The sequence below is a fragment of the Triturus cristatus genome, chromosome 8 (assembly GCF_964204655.1).
Source record: "Triturus cristatus chromosome 8, aTriCri1.1, whole genome shotgun sequence".
Lineage (NCBI taxonomy): Eukaryota > Metazoa > Chordata > Amphibia > Caudata > Salamandridae > Triturus > Triturus cristatus.
Genome location: NC_140591.1, coordinates 923,816,003 through 923,835,764, shown reverse-complemented (window position 1 = coordinate 923,835,764; position 19,762 = coordinate 923,816,003). Strand labels below are relative to the sequence as shown.

General features: G+C 41.2%; 2 protein-coding genes across 6 annotated transcripts in view; both read left to right on the top strand.

Moving 5' to 3' along the window:
- Positions 1–3,722, top strand: part of LOC146805267 (zinc finger MYM-type protein 1-like) — a 104,948-nt gene extending 101,226 nt beyond the window's left edge. Inside the window, exon 2 of the mRNA XM_085622441.1 lies at positions 679–3,722. Coding sequence (XP_085478567.1) covers positions 694–3,234 — 2,541 coding nt within the window. The 5' untranslated portion in view covers positions 679–693 and the 3' untranslated portion in view covers positions 3,235–3,722. The remainder of the gene's footprint in view (positions 1–678) is intronic.
- Positions 1–19,762, top strand: part of RIOX2 (ribosomal oxygenase 2) — a 766,429-nt gene that overhangs the window by 206,951 nt on the left and 539,716 nt on the right. For 2 of the 5 annotated variants that reach the window (XM_085622442.1, XM_085622443.1), the window contains exon 2: positions 18,751–18,972. The exons of the other annotated variants lie outside the window; for them this stretch is intronic. In XM_085622442.1, coding sequence (XP_085478568.1) covers positions 18,940–18,972 — 33 coding nt within the window. In that variant the 5' untranslated portion in view covers positions 18,751–18,939. The remainder of the gene's footprint in view (positions 1–18,750; positions 18,973–19,762) is intronic. 5 annotated transcript variants of the gene reach the window in all.

Here is a 19,762-nt window from a genome sequence, read left to right as displayed (position 1 = left end):
TGAAGAGGTAAATTATGCTGATAGCTTGGTGGTAAAGAAAGCTTATGGATTATGGAGTCTGGCATCAATAGGTAATGCAAGGTGGATATTTGTGAAGATATTGGCAGGGTGGTTTGGTGGTAGATGTGCAGTCATTGTAGACTCATTTTTTGTGGTTTGGTCAGGTGGGGTGTAGAAGTGCAGCAGTTTAGATCTGTTGCTATGGGTACTGCACAACAAACATCTTGTTCGGGGACTTGAAGACATTTGGTTTAAAGGGTGCGATCTGCCACCTGCATCCAGAGGGAAGCGCATGCTATCATTGTGAATCTCTGGTGAAGCCTATTTACGACCTTCCTCATTTTTCTGCTGATGCAGTAATGCGCACATGTGCTACAGTGTAATTTGTTGTGTCAGCACTGCTGCTGATATGAGACCATCTTTGGAAGTAAATTGCTCAAATCTGACATGTATATTCTTTTTGGATGTTGTAGGGCCTTTGGGTTTCTGCTTTTCACTGTAGTAATTTTTAGAGTGATTTCTGATCTTAGATGCTGTTGGTGAAATGAATTGCAGATGTTTGTTTGGAGGGCGGGGTGGGTACCACCTACAGTGGGAAAAGAGAATGTGTAGTGAATAAACTGCTGTAGTGATGTCGTTTCATTTTTTTTTCTTAATAGTGTCTATTTGCCACTGTAGATCATTTTCTTCAACATGTCCGCGCGAAAGAAACCATCAGGAGCAGCTTTCAGGAAGAAGAGGAAGCTGAAAGAGCTGGAGAGGAAAGCAATGGCAGAGTCACTCAGCAGACATCTAACACCTGCTGACATCAAGCAGGAGCCTAGTGACTGTAATCCGGAATCGAACATGGACATCATTTCAGTTCGTGTAGGTTGTGATGAAGAACCTTCAACCTCGATGATAAAACATGAAGAAACAAATATTGAGGAAGAAGTCAAACTCCCAAATTCCTCCAGTTCGCCACCACAGACTCCAGAAACTGTACCAACTGCCCTTGATTTATCAGACCCAGCTGACTGGCCAGATGTTATCACTACCTCATTAAGGGACATCATTGTCCGGAAAGGCCCAGTGAGACCCGAGGCAAACTTCAAGTATCCAAAAGATGAATCTGATCGTCGCTTTACACCAGTCCACTACATCAGGCGCCTCCCTAATGGTGAAGAAGCCAATCGAAATTGGATAGTTTACTCCAAGAAGAAAAACAGAATCTTTTGTTTTTGTTGCAAGCTTTTTACAACTATAGTAAACAGTTATACATCAGACGGCTATAATGACTGGAGACACATGGCTGAGCATCTCAGCCAGCATGAACAATGGAAGTGCCACTTGGCTGCAATGCAAAGCTGGGTTGAACTGTTGAAGACTCTGGAATCTAAGCCGGCTATAGACGTCACGGATTGGAGACTGTATAAAACAGAAACTCAGCACTGGCAGAGTGTCCTTCAGCGCTTTGTAGCTATTATTCAGTACCTTGGCCAGCAGTGCTTGCCTTTCAATGGTAGAAGTGATACTCTTTACAGTGACAATAACGGGCATTTTTTGAAACTTGTGGAAATGTTTGCAACGTTTGATAATGTTATGTCGGATCACTTGAAAAAAATGAACAGTTTAGAAACCCAGCAACATTACGTAGGAAGGACTATACAAAATGAACTGCTTAGTTTGATTTCAAAAGAACTTGTAAAGTGTATTCTGCAGTCACTAAAAAAGTCCAAGTATTATTCCATTCTTCTTGACTGCTCCCCTGATATCAGTGATGTTTTACAAATGACTATGATTATAAGATTTGTATCTATTAAGCAGAAAGAGCTGTCCAACGTAGAACCGGAGGTTAACATTCAAGAAAGGTTTCTTGGGTTTGTCACGCAGGCCAGCCCAACTGGAGCAGGACTGACTCAAGCCATTTTAGCTGAGCTTGAGAGGCTAAGCATACCTCTAAAGGATATGAGAGGGCAAGCATATGACCACATTTCGAACATTAAAGGCAGACAGTCAAGAGTTCAGCAAAATATTCTAAATTTGAACTCAAGAGCTTTTAACATCCCATGCAGTAATCATTCTTTGAACCTTGTGGTCAACGATGCTGCTATGTTGTGTAGGGATGTAGGCTCATTCTTAATAGTGTTGCAAAGAATATGCCTGTTTTTATCAGGCATAAAAAGTCGGTGTGATGTTTTGACCAAACAAATCAACAAACTGCCAATGAAAACTGTGTATCAAACTACATGGTCAAGTATAATTGATATCGTACGAACATTCAGGTTCCAGACTGGGGAAATATACACTACGTTACTTGAGATTTCAGAAGATTCTACTTTTGAGCCTATGTCAAGGGGGGATGCTGCAAATCTGGCAGATGAACTGAACAATTTTAAATTCTTGTGTTCCATTGTTATTTGGTTCAGTTTATTACAGCAGATCAATAATGTCAACATTCTACAAGCTCAAACTCCATGCCTTCCAGATTTGATGGAAAGTTTAATACAAACGCAACTATTTCTGGAAGAATATCGCTCTGATGAAGGTTTTGAAAATGTATTAAAAGAATCAAGAGAACTGGCCTTGGAGTTGGAAATTGAACCTAAGTTCCCCGAAGCCATTCCAGTTCGGTCCAAGAAAAGGAAAATGCTGCTCAGCTGTGAAGATCAAAGTGAATACACCACAGACCCAGAGATGCAATTTAAAATACATTTTTTTGACACTGCCTTGGATGTAGCCATTAAGGCTGTACAGGAGAGATTAGAACAGCTTCAACATCACAACAAATTCTTTGGTTTTTTGTACGATATAAGGAAAGTGCGGTGTCTATCAAGTAAAGATCTTCTAAAATACTGTATGGATTTGCAGGAAATATTAACCGATAAAAGGTCAAAGGAGTCTGATATTGACGGGATACAACTTTGTAAAGAACTGACTGTACTATCTCCCGTTGTGAAACCGAATATGACACTTACTGAGATTTTGGCACATGCACTTGTAAACGGGGGTTTTCCTAATCTTGCTATTGCTCTGCGCATACTTTTAACATTACCGGTCACTGTTGCTGCACGGGAGCAACGTTTTTCAAAGCTTGAACTCATTAAGAATTATTTGCGTTCTCCAGTATCACAAGACCAACACTTAGATCTCGCCATGATTTCAATTGAGAATCAGATTACTGAGGAAATTGACTACGGACCTATACTTCGTGATTATGCTAATAACAAAGCAAGAAACTGTATGTGTCTTTAGTTAAACTATGTGCCACATTTGGTACGCTACTTTTCTATGCTAATTTTAAACATTTTAAAGATGTGATTATTTTTTGGTACATGTTTTCACAAGTGTAGATATGGAGTATCCAAACTTGAAGTGCTGTTACCATAATGACGGTGTTGTAGTTATGATTCCCTTTGTTTTGTTCATTTTAATGTTTGTTTTGTGATTCACTTACGCTGAGTAGAATTGCTTTTCTGGCAATAGGCATCTGTTAGGTTTTTTATTTAATTTTTTATAACTTAAAATGGCATTGAGCCCTAATCGCTACTATTAACTGGATCGTGATATAGCACCAATGAAGTAAATGTCTTTGTTCATCTGTTACTCTGAGTAAGACTCCTTGGCCATTGTCATACCGAGATTTACATTTCTTTATAATTGTATACCACGAGTTGTTTGCTTTGATGCACGCCAAGACTTGAGTTTGGTAATTAAATTAAATCATAAGAGACAGAAGCAAATTAGAATTTCCTCATTTTGCATGTGTGAATCGTTCAGTGGTATCTGATAGAGAGATCTAGACGCAGATTCCTTACCTTTGAATTTCCCAGGCGCCAGACTGGTTCCGGTAGATTTTTCTTTGAGCAATACAGAGGTGACCGATGCCACCCCCTGGCGCACAAGGGAATAGCTCATAGGAAAATCTTTCAGATCCAGTCTGATGCCTAAGAAATTCAAAGGTAAAGAATCTCTGGCTAGATCATGTCTCTTCCAGATAAAGCGTTACTGAAAGTAACTGGTCCATTAATCTCAGTAGTATATGTTCGTCTAGGAAAGTTTAATCAATACACAAATGCAATTACCATTCAAAAGTATCGCATATTTCACATATTTAAATGACCTGTTTACTATTATTTTAACCTACTTTAGTTATTTCCATCAAAAAGTTACCTGATATCAAACATAGGGCTAAAGCTTTAGGAAGTAAGGTCCCTTACTAACTTAATAAACACACTCTTGATAGGCCTCAACTCAAATCTCATTGATACTGTGCTCAATTCCTAATGGTTTTGGCACAAGCAGCAGGCAAATCCTCCAAGTAATGCATTTTAAGTTCAAGCATTACCAACAATTTTAAAGTCACAAAAACTGTGCAATAAATTTCCCAAACCAGTTTTCAAAAAGAGACAAAAATGTATTGATCAGAAAAACATGCAAACACTTAAAAATGGAAAAACGGGAAATAAAGACCTTATTTTTTGTATGACAAAAGTGCCTTTGAAAAAGTAAATCATGGCTGAAAAATAATAGTTCATGTTTGACCAGGATCTAGATTGGTTTTCAGGCTGACTCTGATGGAGAACAGGTCAAATATTCCAATGACTTCGTCTGGTCAAATATTTTACTAGCAGACTGTTTTTTTCCCTTACAGGTCAAACTCTTCCAACGGGTCAAGGTCTAAGATTGAAGCCAACAAAATTCCTCAGATTCTAAAACCTCGTTTTTGGGGTACCGTTAAAGCAGTTGCTTTTGGTGCCGAATGCTCCCAATGGGGGAAAGTTGAGTTTTGTAGTCACTAAGCTGTTGGGAAGAGTTTGCCCCCTAGCCAAAGGTTTTATCATCCTACTCACTTTTCCGATTCTCAAAATCCTTTGGCAGTGCAAGGCTGTGAGCTGTAGCCGGGTAATGCTCCAAGAGTCCAGGTGCTCTTACCGCGAGGTCCTGCTGAACCTGTTTTCAGTGTGGCAGAAAGCTCAGACTGGGATAAATCTGATATTCTTGTCAGCTTAGGGTACAACCCCTTGGACAAGACTTCACACCTTACCTCAGTCCTCCAGAGGTGGGAAAATGTATTTCTCCATCTTCTGGGATAGTTTCTCCTTATCAATCTTGTAGCCCTCAGATCCTCTAGGCAAGCTTCTAGACACCAGGACTCTCTCCAGACATGGGTGCTGTAGGGTGCAGTCCTCCGTTGTCAGCTGGACCCTCTTGAAGTCAGGAGTCGTTCTGTTTCGTTCATAGAATAGGTAAACTATAGGTCAGCCACCTGACTCTTGGAGAGCAGTTCCAATCCCTCTCAGCCAGAAGTCCAGAGTCTGTTATTTATTTTTTGATTTGTAAAACAGAGACTGGGTTGCATCCTGGGGCTAAATGCTAACAGCCAAGTCATAGACTAATCATTACTGTTTAAGTTGGTGTAGCCGTGATGTTAAATGCCTCCTGAAAAGTAACAGATTGTGCATTTTTATCACACAGAGAAGCACAACGTTATTTCTTCCAGGCTGGTCTTCAGGTTTTGTCTTGTCAAGCCCAGGAATGTTCCATTTTAAAGTGAGAAGTGTACACACTGTGGCACTGAATATCACGGTCACAATGAACCGAGTCCTAATACTAGCAAAAACAGGTTCTAAAAAAGGCAGATTTCCTCCAAATTGCTGTACTTGGTAACCACTTTCTAGCTGAGGTCTCCTTAGTGACATTAGTTGCTGAAATGGCTTGTTGTGAGCAGTTTGTTTCACCTCATGATAAGTGAAAATTGTGTTGCATTGAAGGAAACCATGGAAGTTTTTAAACAAATACATATATATATCTGTGTTTATTTATTTTTCAGGTTTGAGGTCTGTAGTCGTCAGTACAAAATCATAATTTTATCAAAATGAGATATAATGCTATGTAGGTTGCAGAAAAGCCCATTTCCTTTACAGCAGTACAAGTAATCTGAAATAGGTAAAATGTTGTTACATTTGGTTTTTGGAAGAGTACATTTTGGTGAACCTACCTTTCCTCTTCAAAACATTTAGTATTCTTTGCCGTCACTGAGGTATAAAACAAATTGAAAAATCAAATGGGTTCTTTTTGTGGGGCCCCTGATGGATCTCATCATACCCTCCTAGCCATTCCTACAAGCTTGGCGCCCTATCCTGCACACTCACTAAGATGTCGAAGAGAATTCTAACATTGGTAACTGTAAGACCAAGATAATCCTACATTAATAGGGATAAAAAAAAATCCTAGAGCGCATGTGCCAGGCAGTGAGAAGGTTGTCACCAGAGGAGGCGCGTGACTGATATCCACCAAAAGTGCAAGTATTTAATCAGAATCAATATGACAGACGTGTGCTGTGATCTGGCTCTCATTCACAGACCATACCAAAGGTCACCAGAAGAAAGATGGTGAAAGACAAATAAAAAGGACATATCCTGAATCAAAGCAATCTGGATAACTACACCAGCATCTGTTCTAAAACAAAACTGTATACAACTGCACCAGAGGCAGCAGTGGGAGAAATTACTACACCTATGGAAATTCTACTACTGTAAGTACGATCCTCCAAAACGACCTGGGGACGAAAATCAGAGAAATGCTGCTATGCCAAGGTCTGTGACAAACAGTAGAGTGATAAAAGATGAAACGATATCTCAGTGTTGAAAGGCACTTTGAAAGAGGTCCAGGCTACTGTAAAGCAGATGAAAATGTTCTCCAAGACGATTGAGGATAGAATTAAAGATGCTGAAGGGAAGGCCTAAAAGAACAATCGAATAATCATGGGGTACCCTGAAGGAGTGGAGGACGCCAAACCTGAACATTTCATAGCAATGTACCTTTAAGATATGAGAACAGTCCTGGGTACACGTTATGAGGATATCACACTGGTGGAAATGTCTCGTATTATACCAATTCTAGTGGTCGACACCAGAGTATTAGTTCCAAAGTATTTATTAAAGCAACAAGAAAGAAACAACCAGCCGACACGTGTTTCGTCACTTGGGGGGAAGTTTCCCGTGACTCTTCAGGGCTGGGAAGGATACAAGACACTGAGTAAGCAATTACAAAAACAAAATTTTGGGTTGTTGCCGGGAAAACCATAGTATTTCCCTAAAGGGAATGTGTATCAGGATCACCCCTATCACGTGGAAACCCTAAGTGGAGCAAAGTGATAAAGGCAAATGTACTGGTGACTTGGTGTGTGCGCAGATGTCCTGGTGGCACAATAGTAACTGTTTGATGGAGAGGAAAGAACGGAACAAGTGGCATCATCCAAGATCAAGGTGACTGTTTGAAGGCAAGGAAAACGCGGAACAACATGTGACATGATCCAAAAAACAAGGTGACTGGTGGTGCTCGGGTGGCCTCAAAATCTTGACACCTGTGGACCCTGTGTCAAGAGACCCGGCGCCTCTGGACATGGCTGGATAGTCAGGGTATTCCCCTGGTGGTGGAGCACCTGACAGGATCTCTGAATCCCAGAGTGGCTAAAATCAGCCGAAGATGCCTAGTGGATCACAAGTGGCGTCTCCTTCCAGAGTTGGTACAAGGTGTCTTTCTGCAGTGGGGAGAGCAAGTTAGTGCGGTTCACTACTCCAGAGAACGTACAAGGTCTGTAGTTTTGTGTGCTAAAGTTTCCAAGGCGACTCTCGCCCAGAGTTTCTGGTGAGGAGCAGGAGCAGGAGCAAACGATTTCCTTGTTATTTACGACAATTATTATCATTATGCTCCATAAAGCCATTATGGATCCTCTACTCTCCTATAGTAGATGTCATGTTATATAACTTGTACTCAAACGATGTGCATGCATGGTCCTGGATCACCCTTGGTTCTGTTTTATTCTGGAGGCTTGAGGTAGATGAGAGAAGAAAGTGTGAGCTATTTGAGTACAATTGGATAGTTGCCATACATCTCTCATGTTGTGAGTGTTACAAAGATGAAGCTTCTGAAAATTTCATGGCTAAATTTGCATGAAAATAGTCTATACAGAAACCCATTTCATGCAAAGTTTGTTATCCCCAAAATAATCCCAGCTCCCTGGGGAACATCTGCAGTTTTTTATACATAGAGCTCCACTGTCTCTGAAATCTCATAATTAGCCACCTACCGTCTGTGTCTTAGATCAAGTTAGCACATATAGCTGGATCTCTTGGATATTAAGATGTCCACCCGATTATTTCTTCTTGTGGGCGAGTAAAACTGTAGATTCTCTCTCTCCATCAACAATTCTGGTCCCTGTAGGAGAGATAGCCTTGAAGTTGGTAATATTTTCTTCTTTTTCACAAGATGATAGACCTTTGCTGTAGAGAAAGAGGATTGTTAGATTTGTATTATGCATCATATGTTTGAGGATGCTTTATATTTTAACGCTCTGTCAATCGCCCAAAAATGAAGTATATCAGTCACCATTCCCTATTGAGGTAAATACATGTATATTTGTGTTGAGTACCTATGATACCCTAAATCATCTTGTTGGTTTCGTCTATAGTCACCCATCTAGTTACAAGATTAGAATGAAAGCAGAGAAGAGTAAGGTAAAAGTGAAAGGATAGAACAGAAGAGCTAGCAGAAAGTGTGCTGAAACCTGTGTCCGATCCACAACTCTCCCACATCCCATTGGACAGTGGTGGCCTGCAATTGACCTCCTTTGATATTGCTTTACCCATTAAGAGTGTGTATGGTCAATAATACTTTCTCAGGGTGTTGAATGGTATTATGTGATAATCTTGGAAAAAGAAGAATATACATGATAGAAAAAATCCATGCCCTACAAATGTGAAATGTAACATGTTCTGCTCTAATCGTTCTTAATTTCTGGGTTCTGAAATACTGAGCTAATAAAGGTATAACAGTCCTCTTAATCCTGAGACTATATGTTTATGGCTTAAAGCTGTGGTTCTACCCATTATAGCCACCCATAGCACAACAAGATATGAAACTTGCTTCTCTACATCAAAAACAGGCACGAAAAGACTGGCAATGTTGTTGCACAGTATCAAGTTCCAGTGAAAGATATATGATTGCCAGTGAGATTGTCTTGCTCAGGTGTCCTTCTCTTTTTTTGATAAGTTTGCTAGTGTGATTGCAATTCGGTTTGTTCTTAGAAGTTGGTTGATTTCCCCATTGTTAATGATTTAAAGTCTAGAGGAGTGCACAAAGAAGAAAGAGATAGAAAAATTCATCATTGCCAGGAAACCTTTGTGGTTGCAGATACTATATAATCTTCTGTGATTCCAATTTTAAATGTTTTCCTGGTAATGTTCTGTACTTCATTGATGGGGACCAGAATCATTTCCTCATGCAGATACCACAAGGGGTTGAAAATCATAGGTCTCTGGTATTTTGAAGGATTCTGCTTACAAGATGGTACCCTTTGTCAAATATCTGTTCTATTTCAGAATCTTTACTGAAGGAGATTCCAAGGGCTTCGAGATCTATGTTTCTAAGAACTAAATACAAGAGCTTGGCCATCTTTCTTTCGTTCAGGCAGACTAAAGAACGTTGGATTCTCCCTATGGTTGCGGTCTTCAAGGTCTTAATCCCTCTTTACAAGGCACAGACATCATTTCAGACAGTTTATGAAGAATGTGTTTTTTCATCCTTGATCTGCCTTAACCTTGACTCAGCATCTGCAACTCTGTCCACAAGTTTACAAAAATCTTTCCAGATACCAAGGATTTCAGTTTGCATGAGATTGGTATAAGTTTTTATGTTTTGAACTAAATCATGAAATACAGTGAGCCATTGCAGAATTAAGTCCATGGATGAGTTAAGGTCTGTGTTAACTTTAATTGGTAAGCAAGAAACTGGTGGGCCAGCTTTTGTGCGTTTGACAATTTATTTAGGTGTTTAGTTTCTATATGTCTTTCTATCAATTGTGTGACATGTTGGAGGATCAAGCAATATATCAGTTGTTACCAAGCATGCCTTGACCGCACGTCTTACAGCATGTTGACCTTTGCAACAAGATGTATTACACGTGGTACTTTACTATACATTGGCCATGGTACTGACTGATATTCTAGTGACTGATATATAGTTGGGGGGGGGGGGGGGGGGGTGAGTTTACCACAACTTCAATTTTTTTCAAATCCCTTACCTACTTTCAGACTAGAAGAAGTGGCAGGGCCGCTTGCGCAAACTCATTAATTATTCCCTCATTGTGCACAGAAAGAACAATTTCCAAATTAGGTGCCCCAAGGAAGTGGGCTGCCACTATTGCCCGCAGATATGGACTGAAAACACCCCGACCTGAAACAGTCAACACAATTTCCTGAGCACCAGAAAAATATGAAAAAGTGTGTCCAATTTCTCTTATTTCCAGTTCGATTTATTTCTTCAAAATTCTTCAGCTTCACAAATTCTCATCTTCAGATATAGCCTTCAGACATAACCAACACGTGTTTCATCAGAAAACAATGTTCTTATATCACTGACTTCATCAGGGCTGTTCAGAAAAATATTAGACATCAATTCCTCAAGTAATCCTATCTCAATTCCTTTCTGCCTCCTTTGCAACAGTAAAGATCAGACCATGAAATATTCTACTTGTTCAAACGGAGAGTACTCCATGCATAGTTCCGGATAGCTTACCACCCTTTACCATTATTTACCTGTGTTAGACCTGGCATCCTTGGTGTGGTTTACCCTGTCTTTTTACCTCTACCTCCTGTATTTTTCACTGTGTGCTGGGCTTCTTTTTTGCTAGTTTGTGTACTCTGAGCACTTTACCACTGCTGATCAGTACTATGGTGCAAGTACTCCCTGTAGAAATTGTGATTCTGATTGGTTCTTCATGATTGGCATACTTGATTTACTTTTAAGTCCCTAGTAAAGTGCAATATGTGTTCCCAGGACCTGTAACTCAAATGCTACTAGCGGGCCTGCAGCACTGGTTGTGCCACCCACATGAGTAGCCCTGTAAGCATGTCTCAGGCTTAGCATTGCAGTGACTGTGAGCGCAGATTTAAACTGCCATGTCGACCTGGCAAGTGCAGCCGCTTGCCAGGCCCTAACATTTTCTTCTCTACATGTGAAACACCCCTAAAGTATGCTCATGTTAACCCCATGGTCATAGTGCATGTTGAAGGTCGGGTAAGTACTGGTGTGTGTTACATGTCCTGATAGTGAAATACTGCCAGATTCGTTTTTCACTATTGAAAGGACTAGCTCTCCCATAGGCTATTATTGGAGCTGCCTTGTAACATTTTACAAGTGTAACTTTCAGGTGAGAAGAGCTAGAGATTCGGAGTTTGGGATCTCTGGGCTCAGGATTTAAAAACACATTTTTTAGGAAAGGTGTGTTTTTTAATTGTGTTTGTAAATGCCACTTGTAGAAAGTGGGCATTTTCTTGCTTTACTATCCTGTGCATCTGCCTGCCTGTGAAATCAACGTCTGGTTTAGACTGACAGCTGGGTTGTTTGTGCATTTACTCTAGGCAGTCATAAAGGGAGTTGAGGTGTGCCCTGCATATCCTGCTGGCCATTAACCAGGCTGATAGCTCCTCCCACCACTCTAGCTCAGGGAGGCCTGTCACCTGCACCTTAAAACGGCAGTGCCTGGCCTCTCACAATGCTGTCTTCGCCCCCCTAGAGTGTGGCTGGAGCCAACACCAGGCAGGGCAAGAACTTGTGCACTACAAAGGCAATCCTATAAAAAATGCCTACTTCAAAGTCCAAAAGGGGTATATGTATCAAACCTAAAACCCAAGACTTTTAGAAGACTTCTGGAACAAGAGGGGACTGCCATGGATAAGAGCTGTAAGGTGGAGTACTGCACCTTCGCTGTGTTGCCTGTAGTTGCTGCTTCTGTTTTGGAGAGGAAAAGAACTGGACTTTGCTGTGTATCCTACTTGTGAAGTTTTTCCAAGGGCTTGTGTGTGCTTCCCTCCTAGTAAATTGGCATTCCACTCCACGTGTGGGTGCATGCAACATTGATACGATCTAAAAAGAAGTCAGCTAAGTGTTCGGATTAAAAGGATTACATTGATAAATTTGAAAGAATTTTTTGACTGCCACAACAGGCACAACTTCGCAGTGCGTTTGGTTTGGGGCGAGACGTCGCCCTTGTTCTAAGACTGTTATTCCAGTTGCTACTTGGGCAGGGCAACTACCAATCAGCACGCATTCTTTGATAACAAAGGAGAAGCTACGTTAAAATTGAGTGCATCCCACATCCTAATCCTTCTTGTTGAATTCACTGCCTTACGTCGGGATAGCACCGCAGACCAAGATAGAAGAATAATTAAAATTCATCAACGTCGTTGGAATCCACACGTGGCGAGATACCGTGGTTCATCACACAAGCCGGCATTTTATTTATTTGGAATAACCTTAAGAAACCTTTATTTGCACTGAATAACATATCCCTTCAGTAAACAGACATTCGAATGAGGGTATTTTATCTGAACTATTAAGAAACCACAAGTGGTCATTTTCTTGCCAAACATTATGTGGCATTGTGGGAAATGAAGTTTTTTGCATGTTGTTTGTTATAATCGTCATCAGGATGGCGGGAAGCGTTGAGACTGTGAACCAATAGGGAGTAATGAGAGACAGGAACGAGTGTTTAAATACAGATTTCAGGTGGGAGGGAAAGATCGTTCGTTGATTACATCCTCGAGGGGAGCGCACGTTCCGATGGACGGGACATGAAGAGGGACACTTTTTACGTTTATGGCAGGTACGGAGCGGTGTATTTGGTTTGGGAGACACATGAGTACCAAGTTGAGGAATTAAGTAAATAAGGGATATTTAAGCTAGGAAAGAGAGACACGCCTCAGTGCGGTGATGCATGCACGAGTGAAATGATGGTGTGAGGCGACATATAACGCAAGCTCAGTCACCTATAGGGTGACAGGAAGGTTCTGTTAGATTAATATCAAGTGAAAGGTGGCCAGATCACGTCAAGATAAGGGAGATAGTAGTTTGAGTTCACTGGAGCACAGAAGTACTAGCCTCTAGAGGAATGAAGAGTTCAAATTCCCAGATTTATTTTGTATTTCCTGCATTAGTTTATGGGTTCACAAGGAGGTTACGCTAACTATATATTGGGAACAATCCATGTTGCAAATAGAATTCAAGTGTTTCGACTCACAGACTAATATTTAAGGGATTCTTAGGGGGATCAATATGTATGACATCATAAAAAGTAGTTACAAACACAAAATATTGATCTTTGTTCAGGAATGTTAGACCAATTTTAATTATGGTTCAAACTGATATTGATTATTGTTTTGTTTGTTATTACAGTGACCCCTGACGAAGGGCAACCTTTGCCCGAAATGCATTGGGTTTTTATATAAATAAACTACTGCCTTTGATGAATTTGCGTCATTCGTGTTTTTGGAAGAGGTTCGGATAGCCCACCATTAACATCAGAACATAGTAAATTGGCATTCCACTCCACGTGTGGGTGCATGCAACATTGATACGATCTAAAAAGAAGTCAGCTAAGTGTTCGGATTAAAAGGATTACATTGATAAATTTGAAAGAATTTTTTGACTGCCACAACAGGCACAACTTCGCAGTGCGTTTGGTTTGGGGCGAGACGTCGCCCTTGTTCTAAGACTTGTAGAAAGTGGGCATTTTCTTGCTTTACTAACCTGTGCATCTGCCTGCCTGTGAAATCAACGTCTGGTTTAGACTGACAGCTGGGTTGTTTGTGCATTTACTCTAGGCAGTCATAAAGGGAGTTGAGGTGTGCCCTGCATATCCTGCTGGCCATTAACCAGGCTGATAGCTCCTCCCACCACTCTAGCTCAGGGAGGCCTGTCACCTGCACCTTAAAACGGCAGTGCCTGGCCTCTCACAATGCTGTCTTCGCCCCCCTAGAGTGTGGCTGGAGCCAACACCAGGCAGGGCAAGAACTTGTGCACTACAAAGGCAATCCTATAAAAAATGCCTACTTCAAAGTCCAAAAGGGGTATATGTATCAAACCTAAAACCCAAGACTTTTAGAAGACTTCTGGAACAAGAGGGGACTGCCATGGATAAGAGCTGTAAGGTGGAGTACTGCACCTTCGCTGTGTGTTGCTTCGCTGTGTTGCCTGTAGTTGCTGCTTCTGTTTTGGAGAGGAAAAGAACTGGACTTTGCTGTGTATCCTACTTGTGAAGTTTTTCCAAGGGCTTGTGTGTGCTTCCCTCCTGTTGGAAGTCTCAGGGTCATCAAATAGTTAACTATAGCACCTAGACTTCATTGCTGGGAGTCCTGAACCTGCCAAATGGGGCTAATTGCAGTTCTGGGACACTGGAGGTGCTTGCTAGGCTGTAAAAGCATTCCCAACGCCATTGTCTGCACAAATGCCATGGTCACCGCTCAATGGGTGAGCGCAGCACGACCTTGACAATATCACAGCCCTGGTCTCATGGACGCCGCCACTTTGCGCCGTCATTGACTCCACTGCCTGCACCGTAGCCGTGGTCACCACCCTCAATGACACCGCAGACCCTGGTCTGCCGATGACTGATCCATGGACTACGACATCACCATCCGATGCCGCTGCCTGCGCTGAAGCCAGTCGCTGCCTCGTGAGGAGCATAAGACACAATCCATGACGACACCGCACCCTCCGTTAATTGACAACAGTGCTGCCTAGACGACACGCTGCTGCCTGCACCAAAGCCACCGACATTGCATCGTGAAGTGAACGACGCACTGCCTGTGACACCACAGCCCCGGCACTGTCGACAGCGCTCTTGAATTCCATCTCACGGAGTTCGATCTGCATCGCGCGTGACTTGCCCAACTTCTGCGCCAACTTGCAGCACCGATGCCCTCGACACCTCCCTGCTGCACTTCACCACAAGGTCCTCGAAGCCTCTTCAACTCCAAGGTGCTGTTTGCGGGTCTTTCCCGACACCGTAGCCGGCCCTTGACTCTGAGATTGGACTGAACTGTTGGATTTGTTGGTCACAACCTTGTGATAGCCCTGGTTGGCACTATCGACTTTATAGAACTATCATCAAGATAAGGAATTGCGATTCCGTAATAGTGATTTTTAAGGCAACGCTATTTAGAAGGCGCAATTCCTTATGCATGTAGGAATCTTAAAATAAATAGCAATTCCTACACATTTCCTAATAGCGAATCGCAAATTGCGATTCGCTATTAGGGAATGCAATTCCATTCATTCCTAAGAGGAATGAATTTGAAAGCATACACAAATTGCGATTACCAAATAGGTAATCACAAATTGCGAATGCAATTGCATGGGTGCTAGGCGGCCTAAGGCCCCCCTGATGCACCCCCAAAAAAGGTATGTGCACATATGGCGCACACCCATGCCCACGTGTGTATGTGCCACATGGCACTTTGAAAAATGCAATTTTGTGCATTTTACTAAGGATTTGCAAATTACCATCAACTTGAAGTTGATGGTAATTTGCAAATCCTTAATGCAAAGTCGTATTTTTAAAATGCTTTATGCATTGCATTTAGGTAATCGCAAATTGCGATTTCCTAAATAGATTCCCAACATAGCCAATCGCAAAAATTCCGATTACCTATTTTGCGAATGCATTTAGGTTTGATGCATCGGAAATGGCTTTTAACCGGTTAAATGCGTTTGCGACCTGTAAAAAGCTTGATGCATGTGCCCCTATATGTTTGCTTTATTCTTATGAAATTCTTATCTTTGCTTGTGTATCTTTTATCTTTGTCATTTTGGTCTTGTGTTGATTAGATAAATATTGATTATTTTTCTAAACTGGTGTAGTGTCCATTTTGTAGTGTTTTCACTGCGCTACTGTGTTTGTTTGTACAAATGCTTTACACATTGTCTGAGATAAGCCTGACTGCTCGTACCAAGCTACCAAGGGGGTGGGCAGGGGTTATCTGGGTGTGTTAAACTCCCTTACCCTGACTAGATGGAAGGGTCACTACTTGGACAGGGTGCATACCACTGCCAACTAAAGACCACCATTTCTAACAACCCCTAAACACCAAAAAACCCTTACTTCCCTTTATCACTACCCACCCATAAACACTAAAACCTCTTACCACCCCTTTTTACTACCTGCCCCTGAACCTTAAAAACCCTTTACCGTTACCTGCTGCTGAACCCCAATTAACCCTTAATTCCTATCACTAGCCCCAGCAAACCCTACACTTACTGCCCTTTACCCCAGCCCTCCATTGAAAACTCCATGCCTCCCTTTGCCACTACCTGCCCCATAAACCTGAAAAACCCTTTCCTCAGTTTACCGCTACCCTCTCTTGACTTCTAAATACCCCTTGCCTTAACCCAAAACCTTTAATTTAAAATAAAGAATGTGGTCCAATCTTGCGGTGTAAAGTGCCTGAAAAAGAACTCTGTGGTACCTGCCTGCATAGTAAAGACTCACATTGTAACGTGTTGCGTGATAAAGACTCCACAGTATACATTACACACCCTCCAATATTTCACTGATTATGTCAAGAGGGAAGCCTTTGGGAATCCTGCCTATTCCCTTGTATTGTTAATGTCGTGATTTGCCAAGAGTTAGAAGTCAGAGCCGTTTTGTACTTGACCGTTTTGTACTTGTAATTGCTCATGAAAGTAATCTTTCCATAATTGAGCAAGAGATTCTCTCCCCCCCCCCCTCAACAAATAAGACTGGCATTGGTTAGCAGTCAGGCAGTAGTTCAAACTACTAGCGGTACAAAAATCTGTTGTGTTTAATGTAATAGCCTATAATGTTGCTCGAGAACAGGCTTCTCCAACAAGTAGTTCATGAGCTACTAATAGCTCTCCAGATACCTGTAAATAGATCTTCTGTGTGTAGTCCAGTTTACTCAACTTGAGGCTTTTGCTCGGCTAAATTAATATATGTTTAGCAGAGTTGAAAAGTGTACATCCATGACGAAAATGTGTGTGTCAGACCTCATAAGCTTGTTTGGAGAAAAATTGTTGAATTTCTAAAATATATTTAAAGCGGAAATGTAAGTGATGAATCGTGTGGCACTAGGGAAAACCTTACTAATGCTATTACCTTAGCACCAGGGGTTGCAGCTATGGCTGTTATGTATTATCCATGTAAAGGAATTCCAAATGGGCAAAGCCTTTTTTATATTGCTTATGGCAACTCTGCTTGATGCACTGAAGTGATCATTTCTGGCAACCATGCACTAGGGTGACTACTGCTGGTCAACTTTCATAAGGTGGCCACCAATGTATCCTTTTCTGATGTGGTCATTATTACAACACTAATCACATTAGTAGCTCAGGATGATTTTCATTGAACATAAGTAGCTTTAACTCCAGAAAATGTCGAAGACCTGAAGTTTGACTCCAATGAAATGTGCTGAATGCGTCTTGGTGTAATTTGCTCACACCAGGACACATTCAAGTACTTAAGAAAAACTACGATCTAGAAACAGGTTAACCACTTTGTTCAGTCCCTGTACACAATTGATATGCTTGCACTGTAAGAATGACAGATGTATCAGCCTGTATGAGTATTTACACGATTAACAACTTAAATACCGCTATTTTTATAATTGTATTCTTTTATATCTCTGCACATCCCATTTTAGGGTTTCATAACACTTAACATCACACACACATTATACATTGACAATAAATCATGAAGGTGTGTGAATCAATGTTCAGGATGCGTTACATAAGACAATTAGGGTTACAAGATGCAGGAGTAGCGTATCACCCTTACCAGTAGGCATTATGTGTTTGAGTGCATGGCAGAGAGAAACAAAGTCATGATTTCAAATGTAACGCAGTGTTTGGGGTTGTCGATACTAATAAGACTTTATTACTACCCAAAACAACCTCTTTTTTAGCAGCCTTTTAATAATGGAGAAAAAACAGGTTTAAACCAGGCTCCCTGAATTATGTGGCAGTGTAGGACCAAATTATGCAGCACGGTTGACTGAATTATGCAACAAGATGATGCAAATTATGCAGCATAATGTGGCACATTTTGTGATAGCATTACTTATTTTGACATTTTTGCACACAGTACCATTGTCTGGAAAAAGATTTCACCTTATTTGTATGAGTGACATACCCAAATACAGCAATATACAACTGCAAGCTGACCAACCAGTCAACCTTTGCAGTGGGCCTACCACTTCACAAGGACACATAGCGCCACATTTTAGTAACTTTTGATCCGTTTCAGCTAGAAAAAGTTTTTTGTTAAAATCTGCAAATTATGCAACAGATGATGGTTTATGTGGAAAGTGTGGCAAATCCATACTTATGTGGAAAACGTTGCATCTGGGTCACCACATAAATTCAGTGGCCTTACCTAAACACGTCTTGCACTATGCATGCAGGTCCTTGATGCCGGTTTATAGCTCACTGTGTTATATTAGGACTGCGAATAATAAAGGATCTCCGTGTTAAAAGCACGTACCTACCTACCTGTATAAAAGGAAAATCTGTCATCTTCGTGTTACAGGATGTGCTTCGCATTAACCTTCTATGCTACTTTGAGATGTGTTTAGACCAAACACAGAACTCTCCAGCAAGTGAATTAACTACTAGAGTTTTCTTACCATTATTACTATTATTCCCTGAGGTTTACTAGGCACGGAAATATATCTGCAGCAGGTGCCTTAAACCTATAATATATTTTTTCAGTACAGCCTTAGCAACCAATTACACCAGAACAGATTTATTGTTGCGGTTTTCCTTGGTGCCAATTTCTTCGTGGCAGAGTTTAAAAAATATATAAGTTGATTTTGGACTACTTTTTATGATTGCACTTGTGTCTCCATATTTTTTTGTCACAGCGTGACCCCCAATTTATGTATTCCTGAAGTAAAGATTTTCTAATTTCAGCACTGCTGCAAAGATAATGCACAGGGCAATAGCAAGGCAAGAAAACCGTTTCAAGACTGCCTCGCGTCCGTCTTGTGAGTTTTTTACACAGCATAGCCAGTGCCTGCAGCCAGGAAAAAAACAGCAGGAAGAACGTAGAAGAATGTCCACTCTGTGATTCGCCCACAATGCAGTACATCAGGAAACCAGATGATCAACATTTGTTGCATACCATTTAAAAAGGTAAGCAGCCAATGTACTGGTCTTTTTGTTACTGAACCCCTACACCTGCCTTTGCCTTCCTGCACCTAGCCTTCCAATGGAGCTGGAGCACATGCTGCACGTAGACAGAAATAGGTAGAAAGAACAGAGATTACTAGCGGAGAGGAGTCGGCTGTATCCAGGTTCTTATTGTACAGGGAACAACATTGCAGTCCATTAAATTAAACACAAGCCATATTTCTGCCCAGGGTCACACAATTTGGTTAAGTGGAGAGGTTCAGATTGATCCCAGTTTACCTGCTGTCACATTGTGTAATTCTGCCACTAGATGAACTTGGTAAATTAGGCTAGTGATTGAGGGGGTGGGGAGTAGGGTTAATAATCCATCTCAATCAAAAACCACAATCCTTGTCAGGGTGAACCACAAAAGTCACTAATTTAACATGTGCTTAGCCCGCTAGTAGCTTGCCACGAAAGCAGTAAGGCTTATCCTAGATGCAATAAATCTGTGCAGCATATATGAACAGTAATAAACACACCACAAGAAGAATCCTAAAACAATTTATAAAATAAATAGATTATCATTTAGTAAATAATTTGCGACCAAAACAATGAAAATCCAATCAGTACAACTAGACATATGCAAGTTCCAAGATTTAGAATTGCACCTAAAAGCACAAAGTACCACTCTTAGTCATCTGGTTGTGCTAGACTGGGGGAAAGTTACAATTTCAGGGTCCCCATGAAGGAGCATGGGCTGGATCCAGGTTAGTCTCGCTCAAAAAGTTACCTTCTCAAACTGTGACTCGAA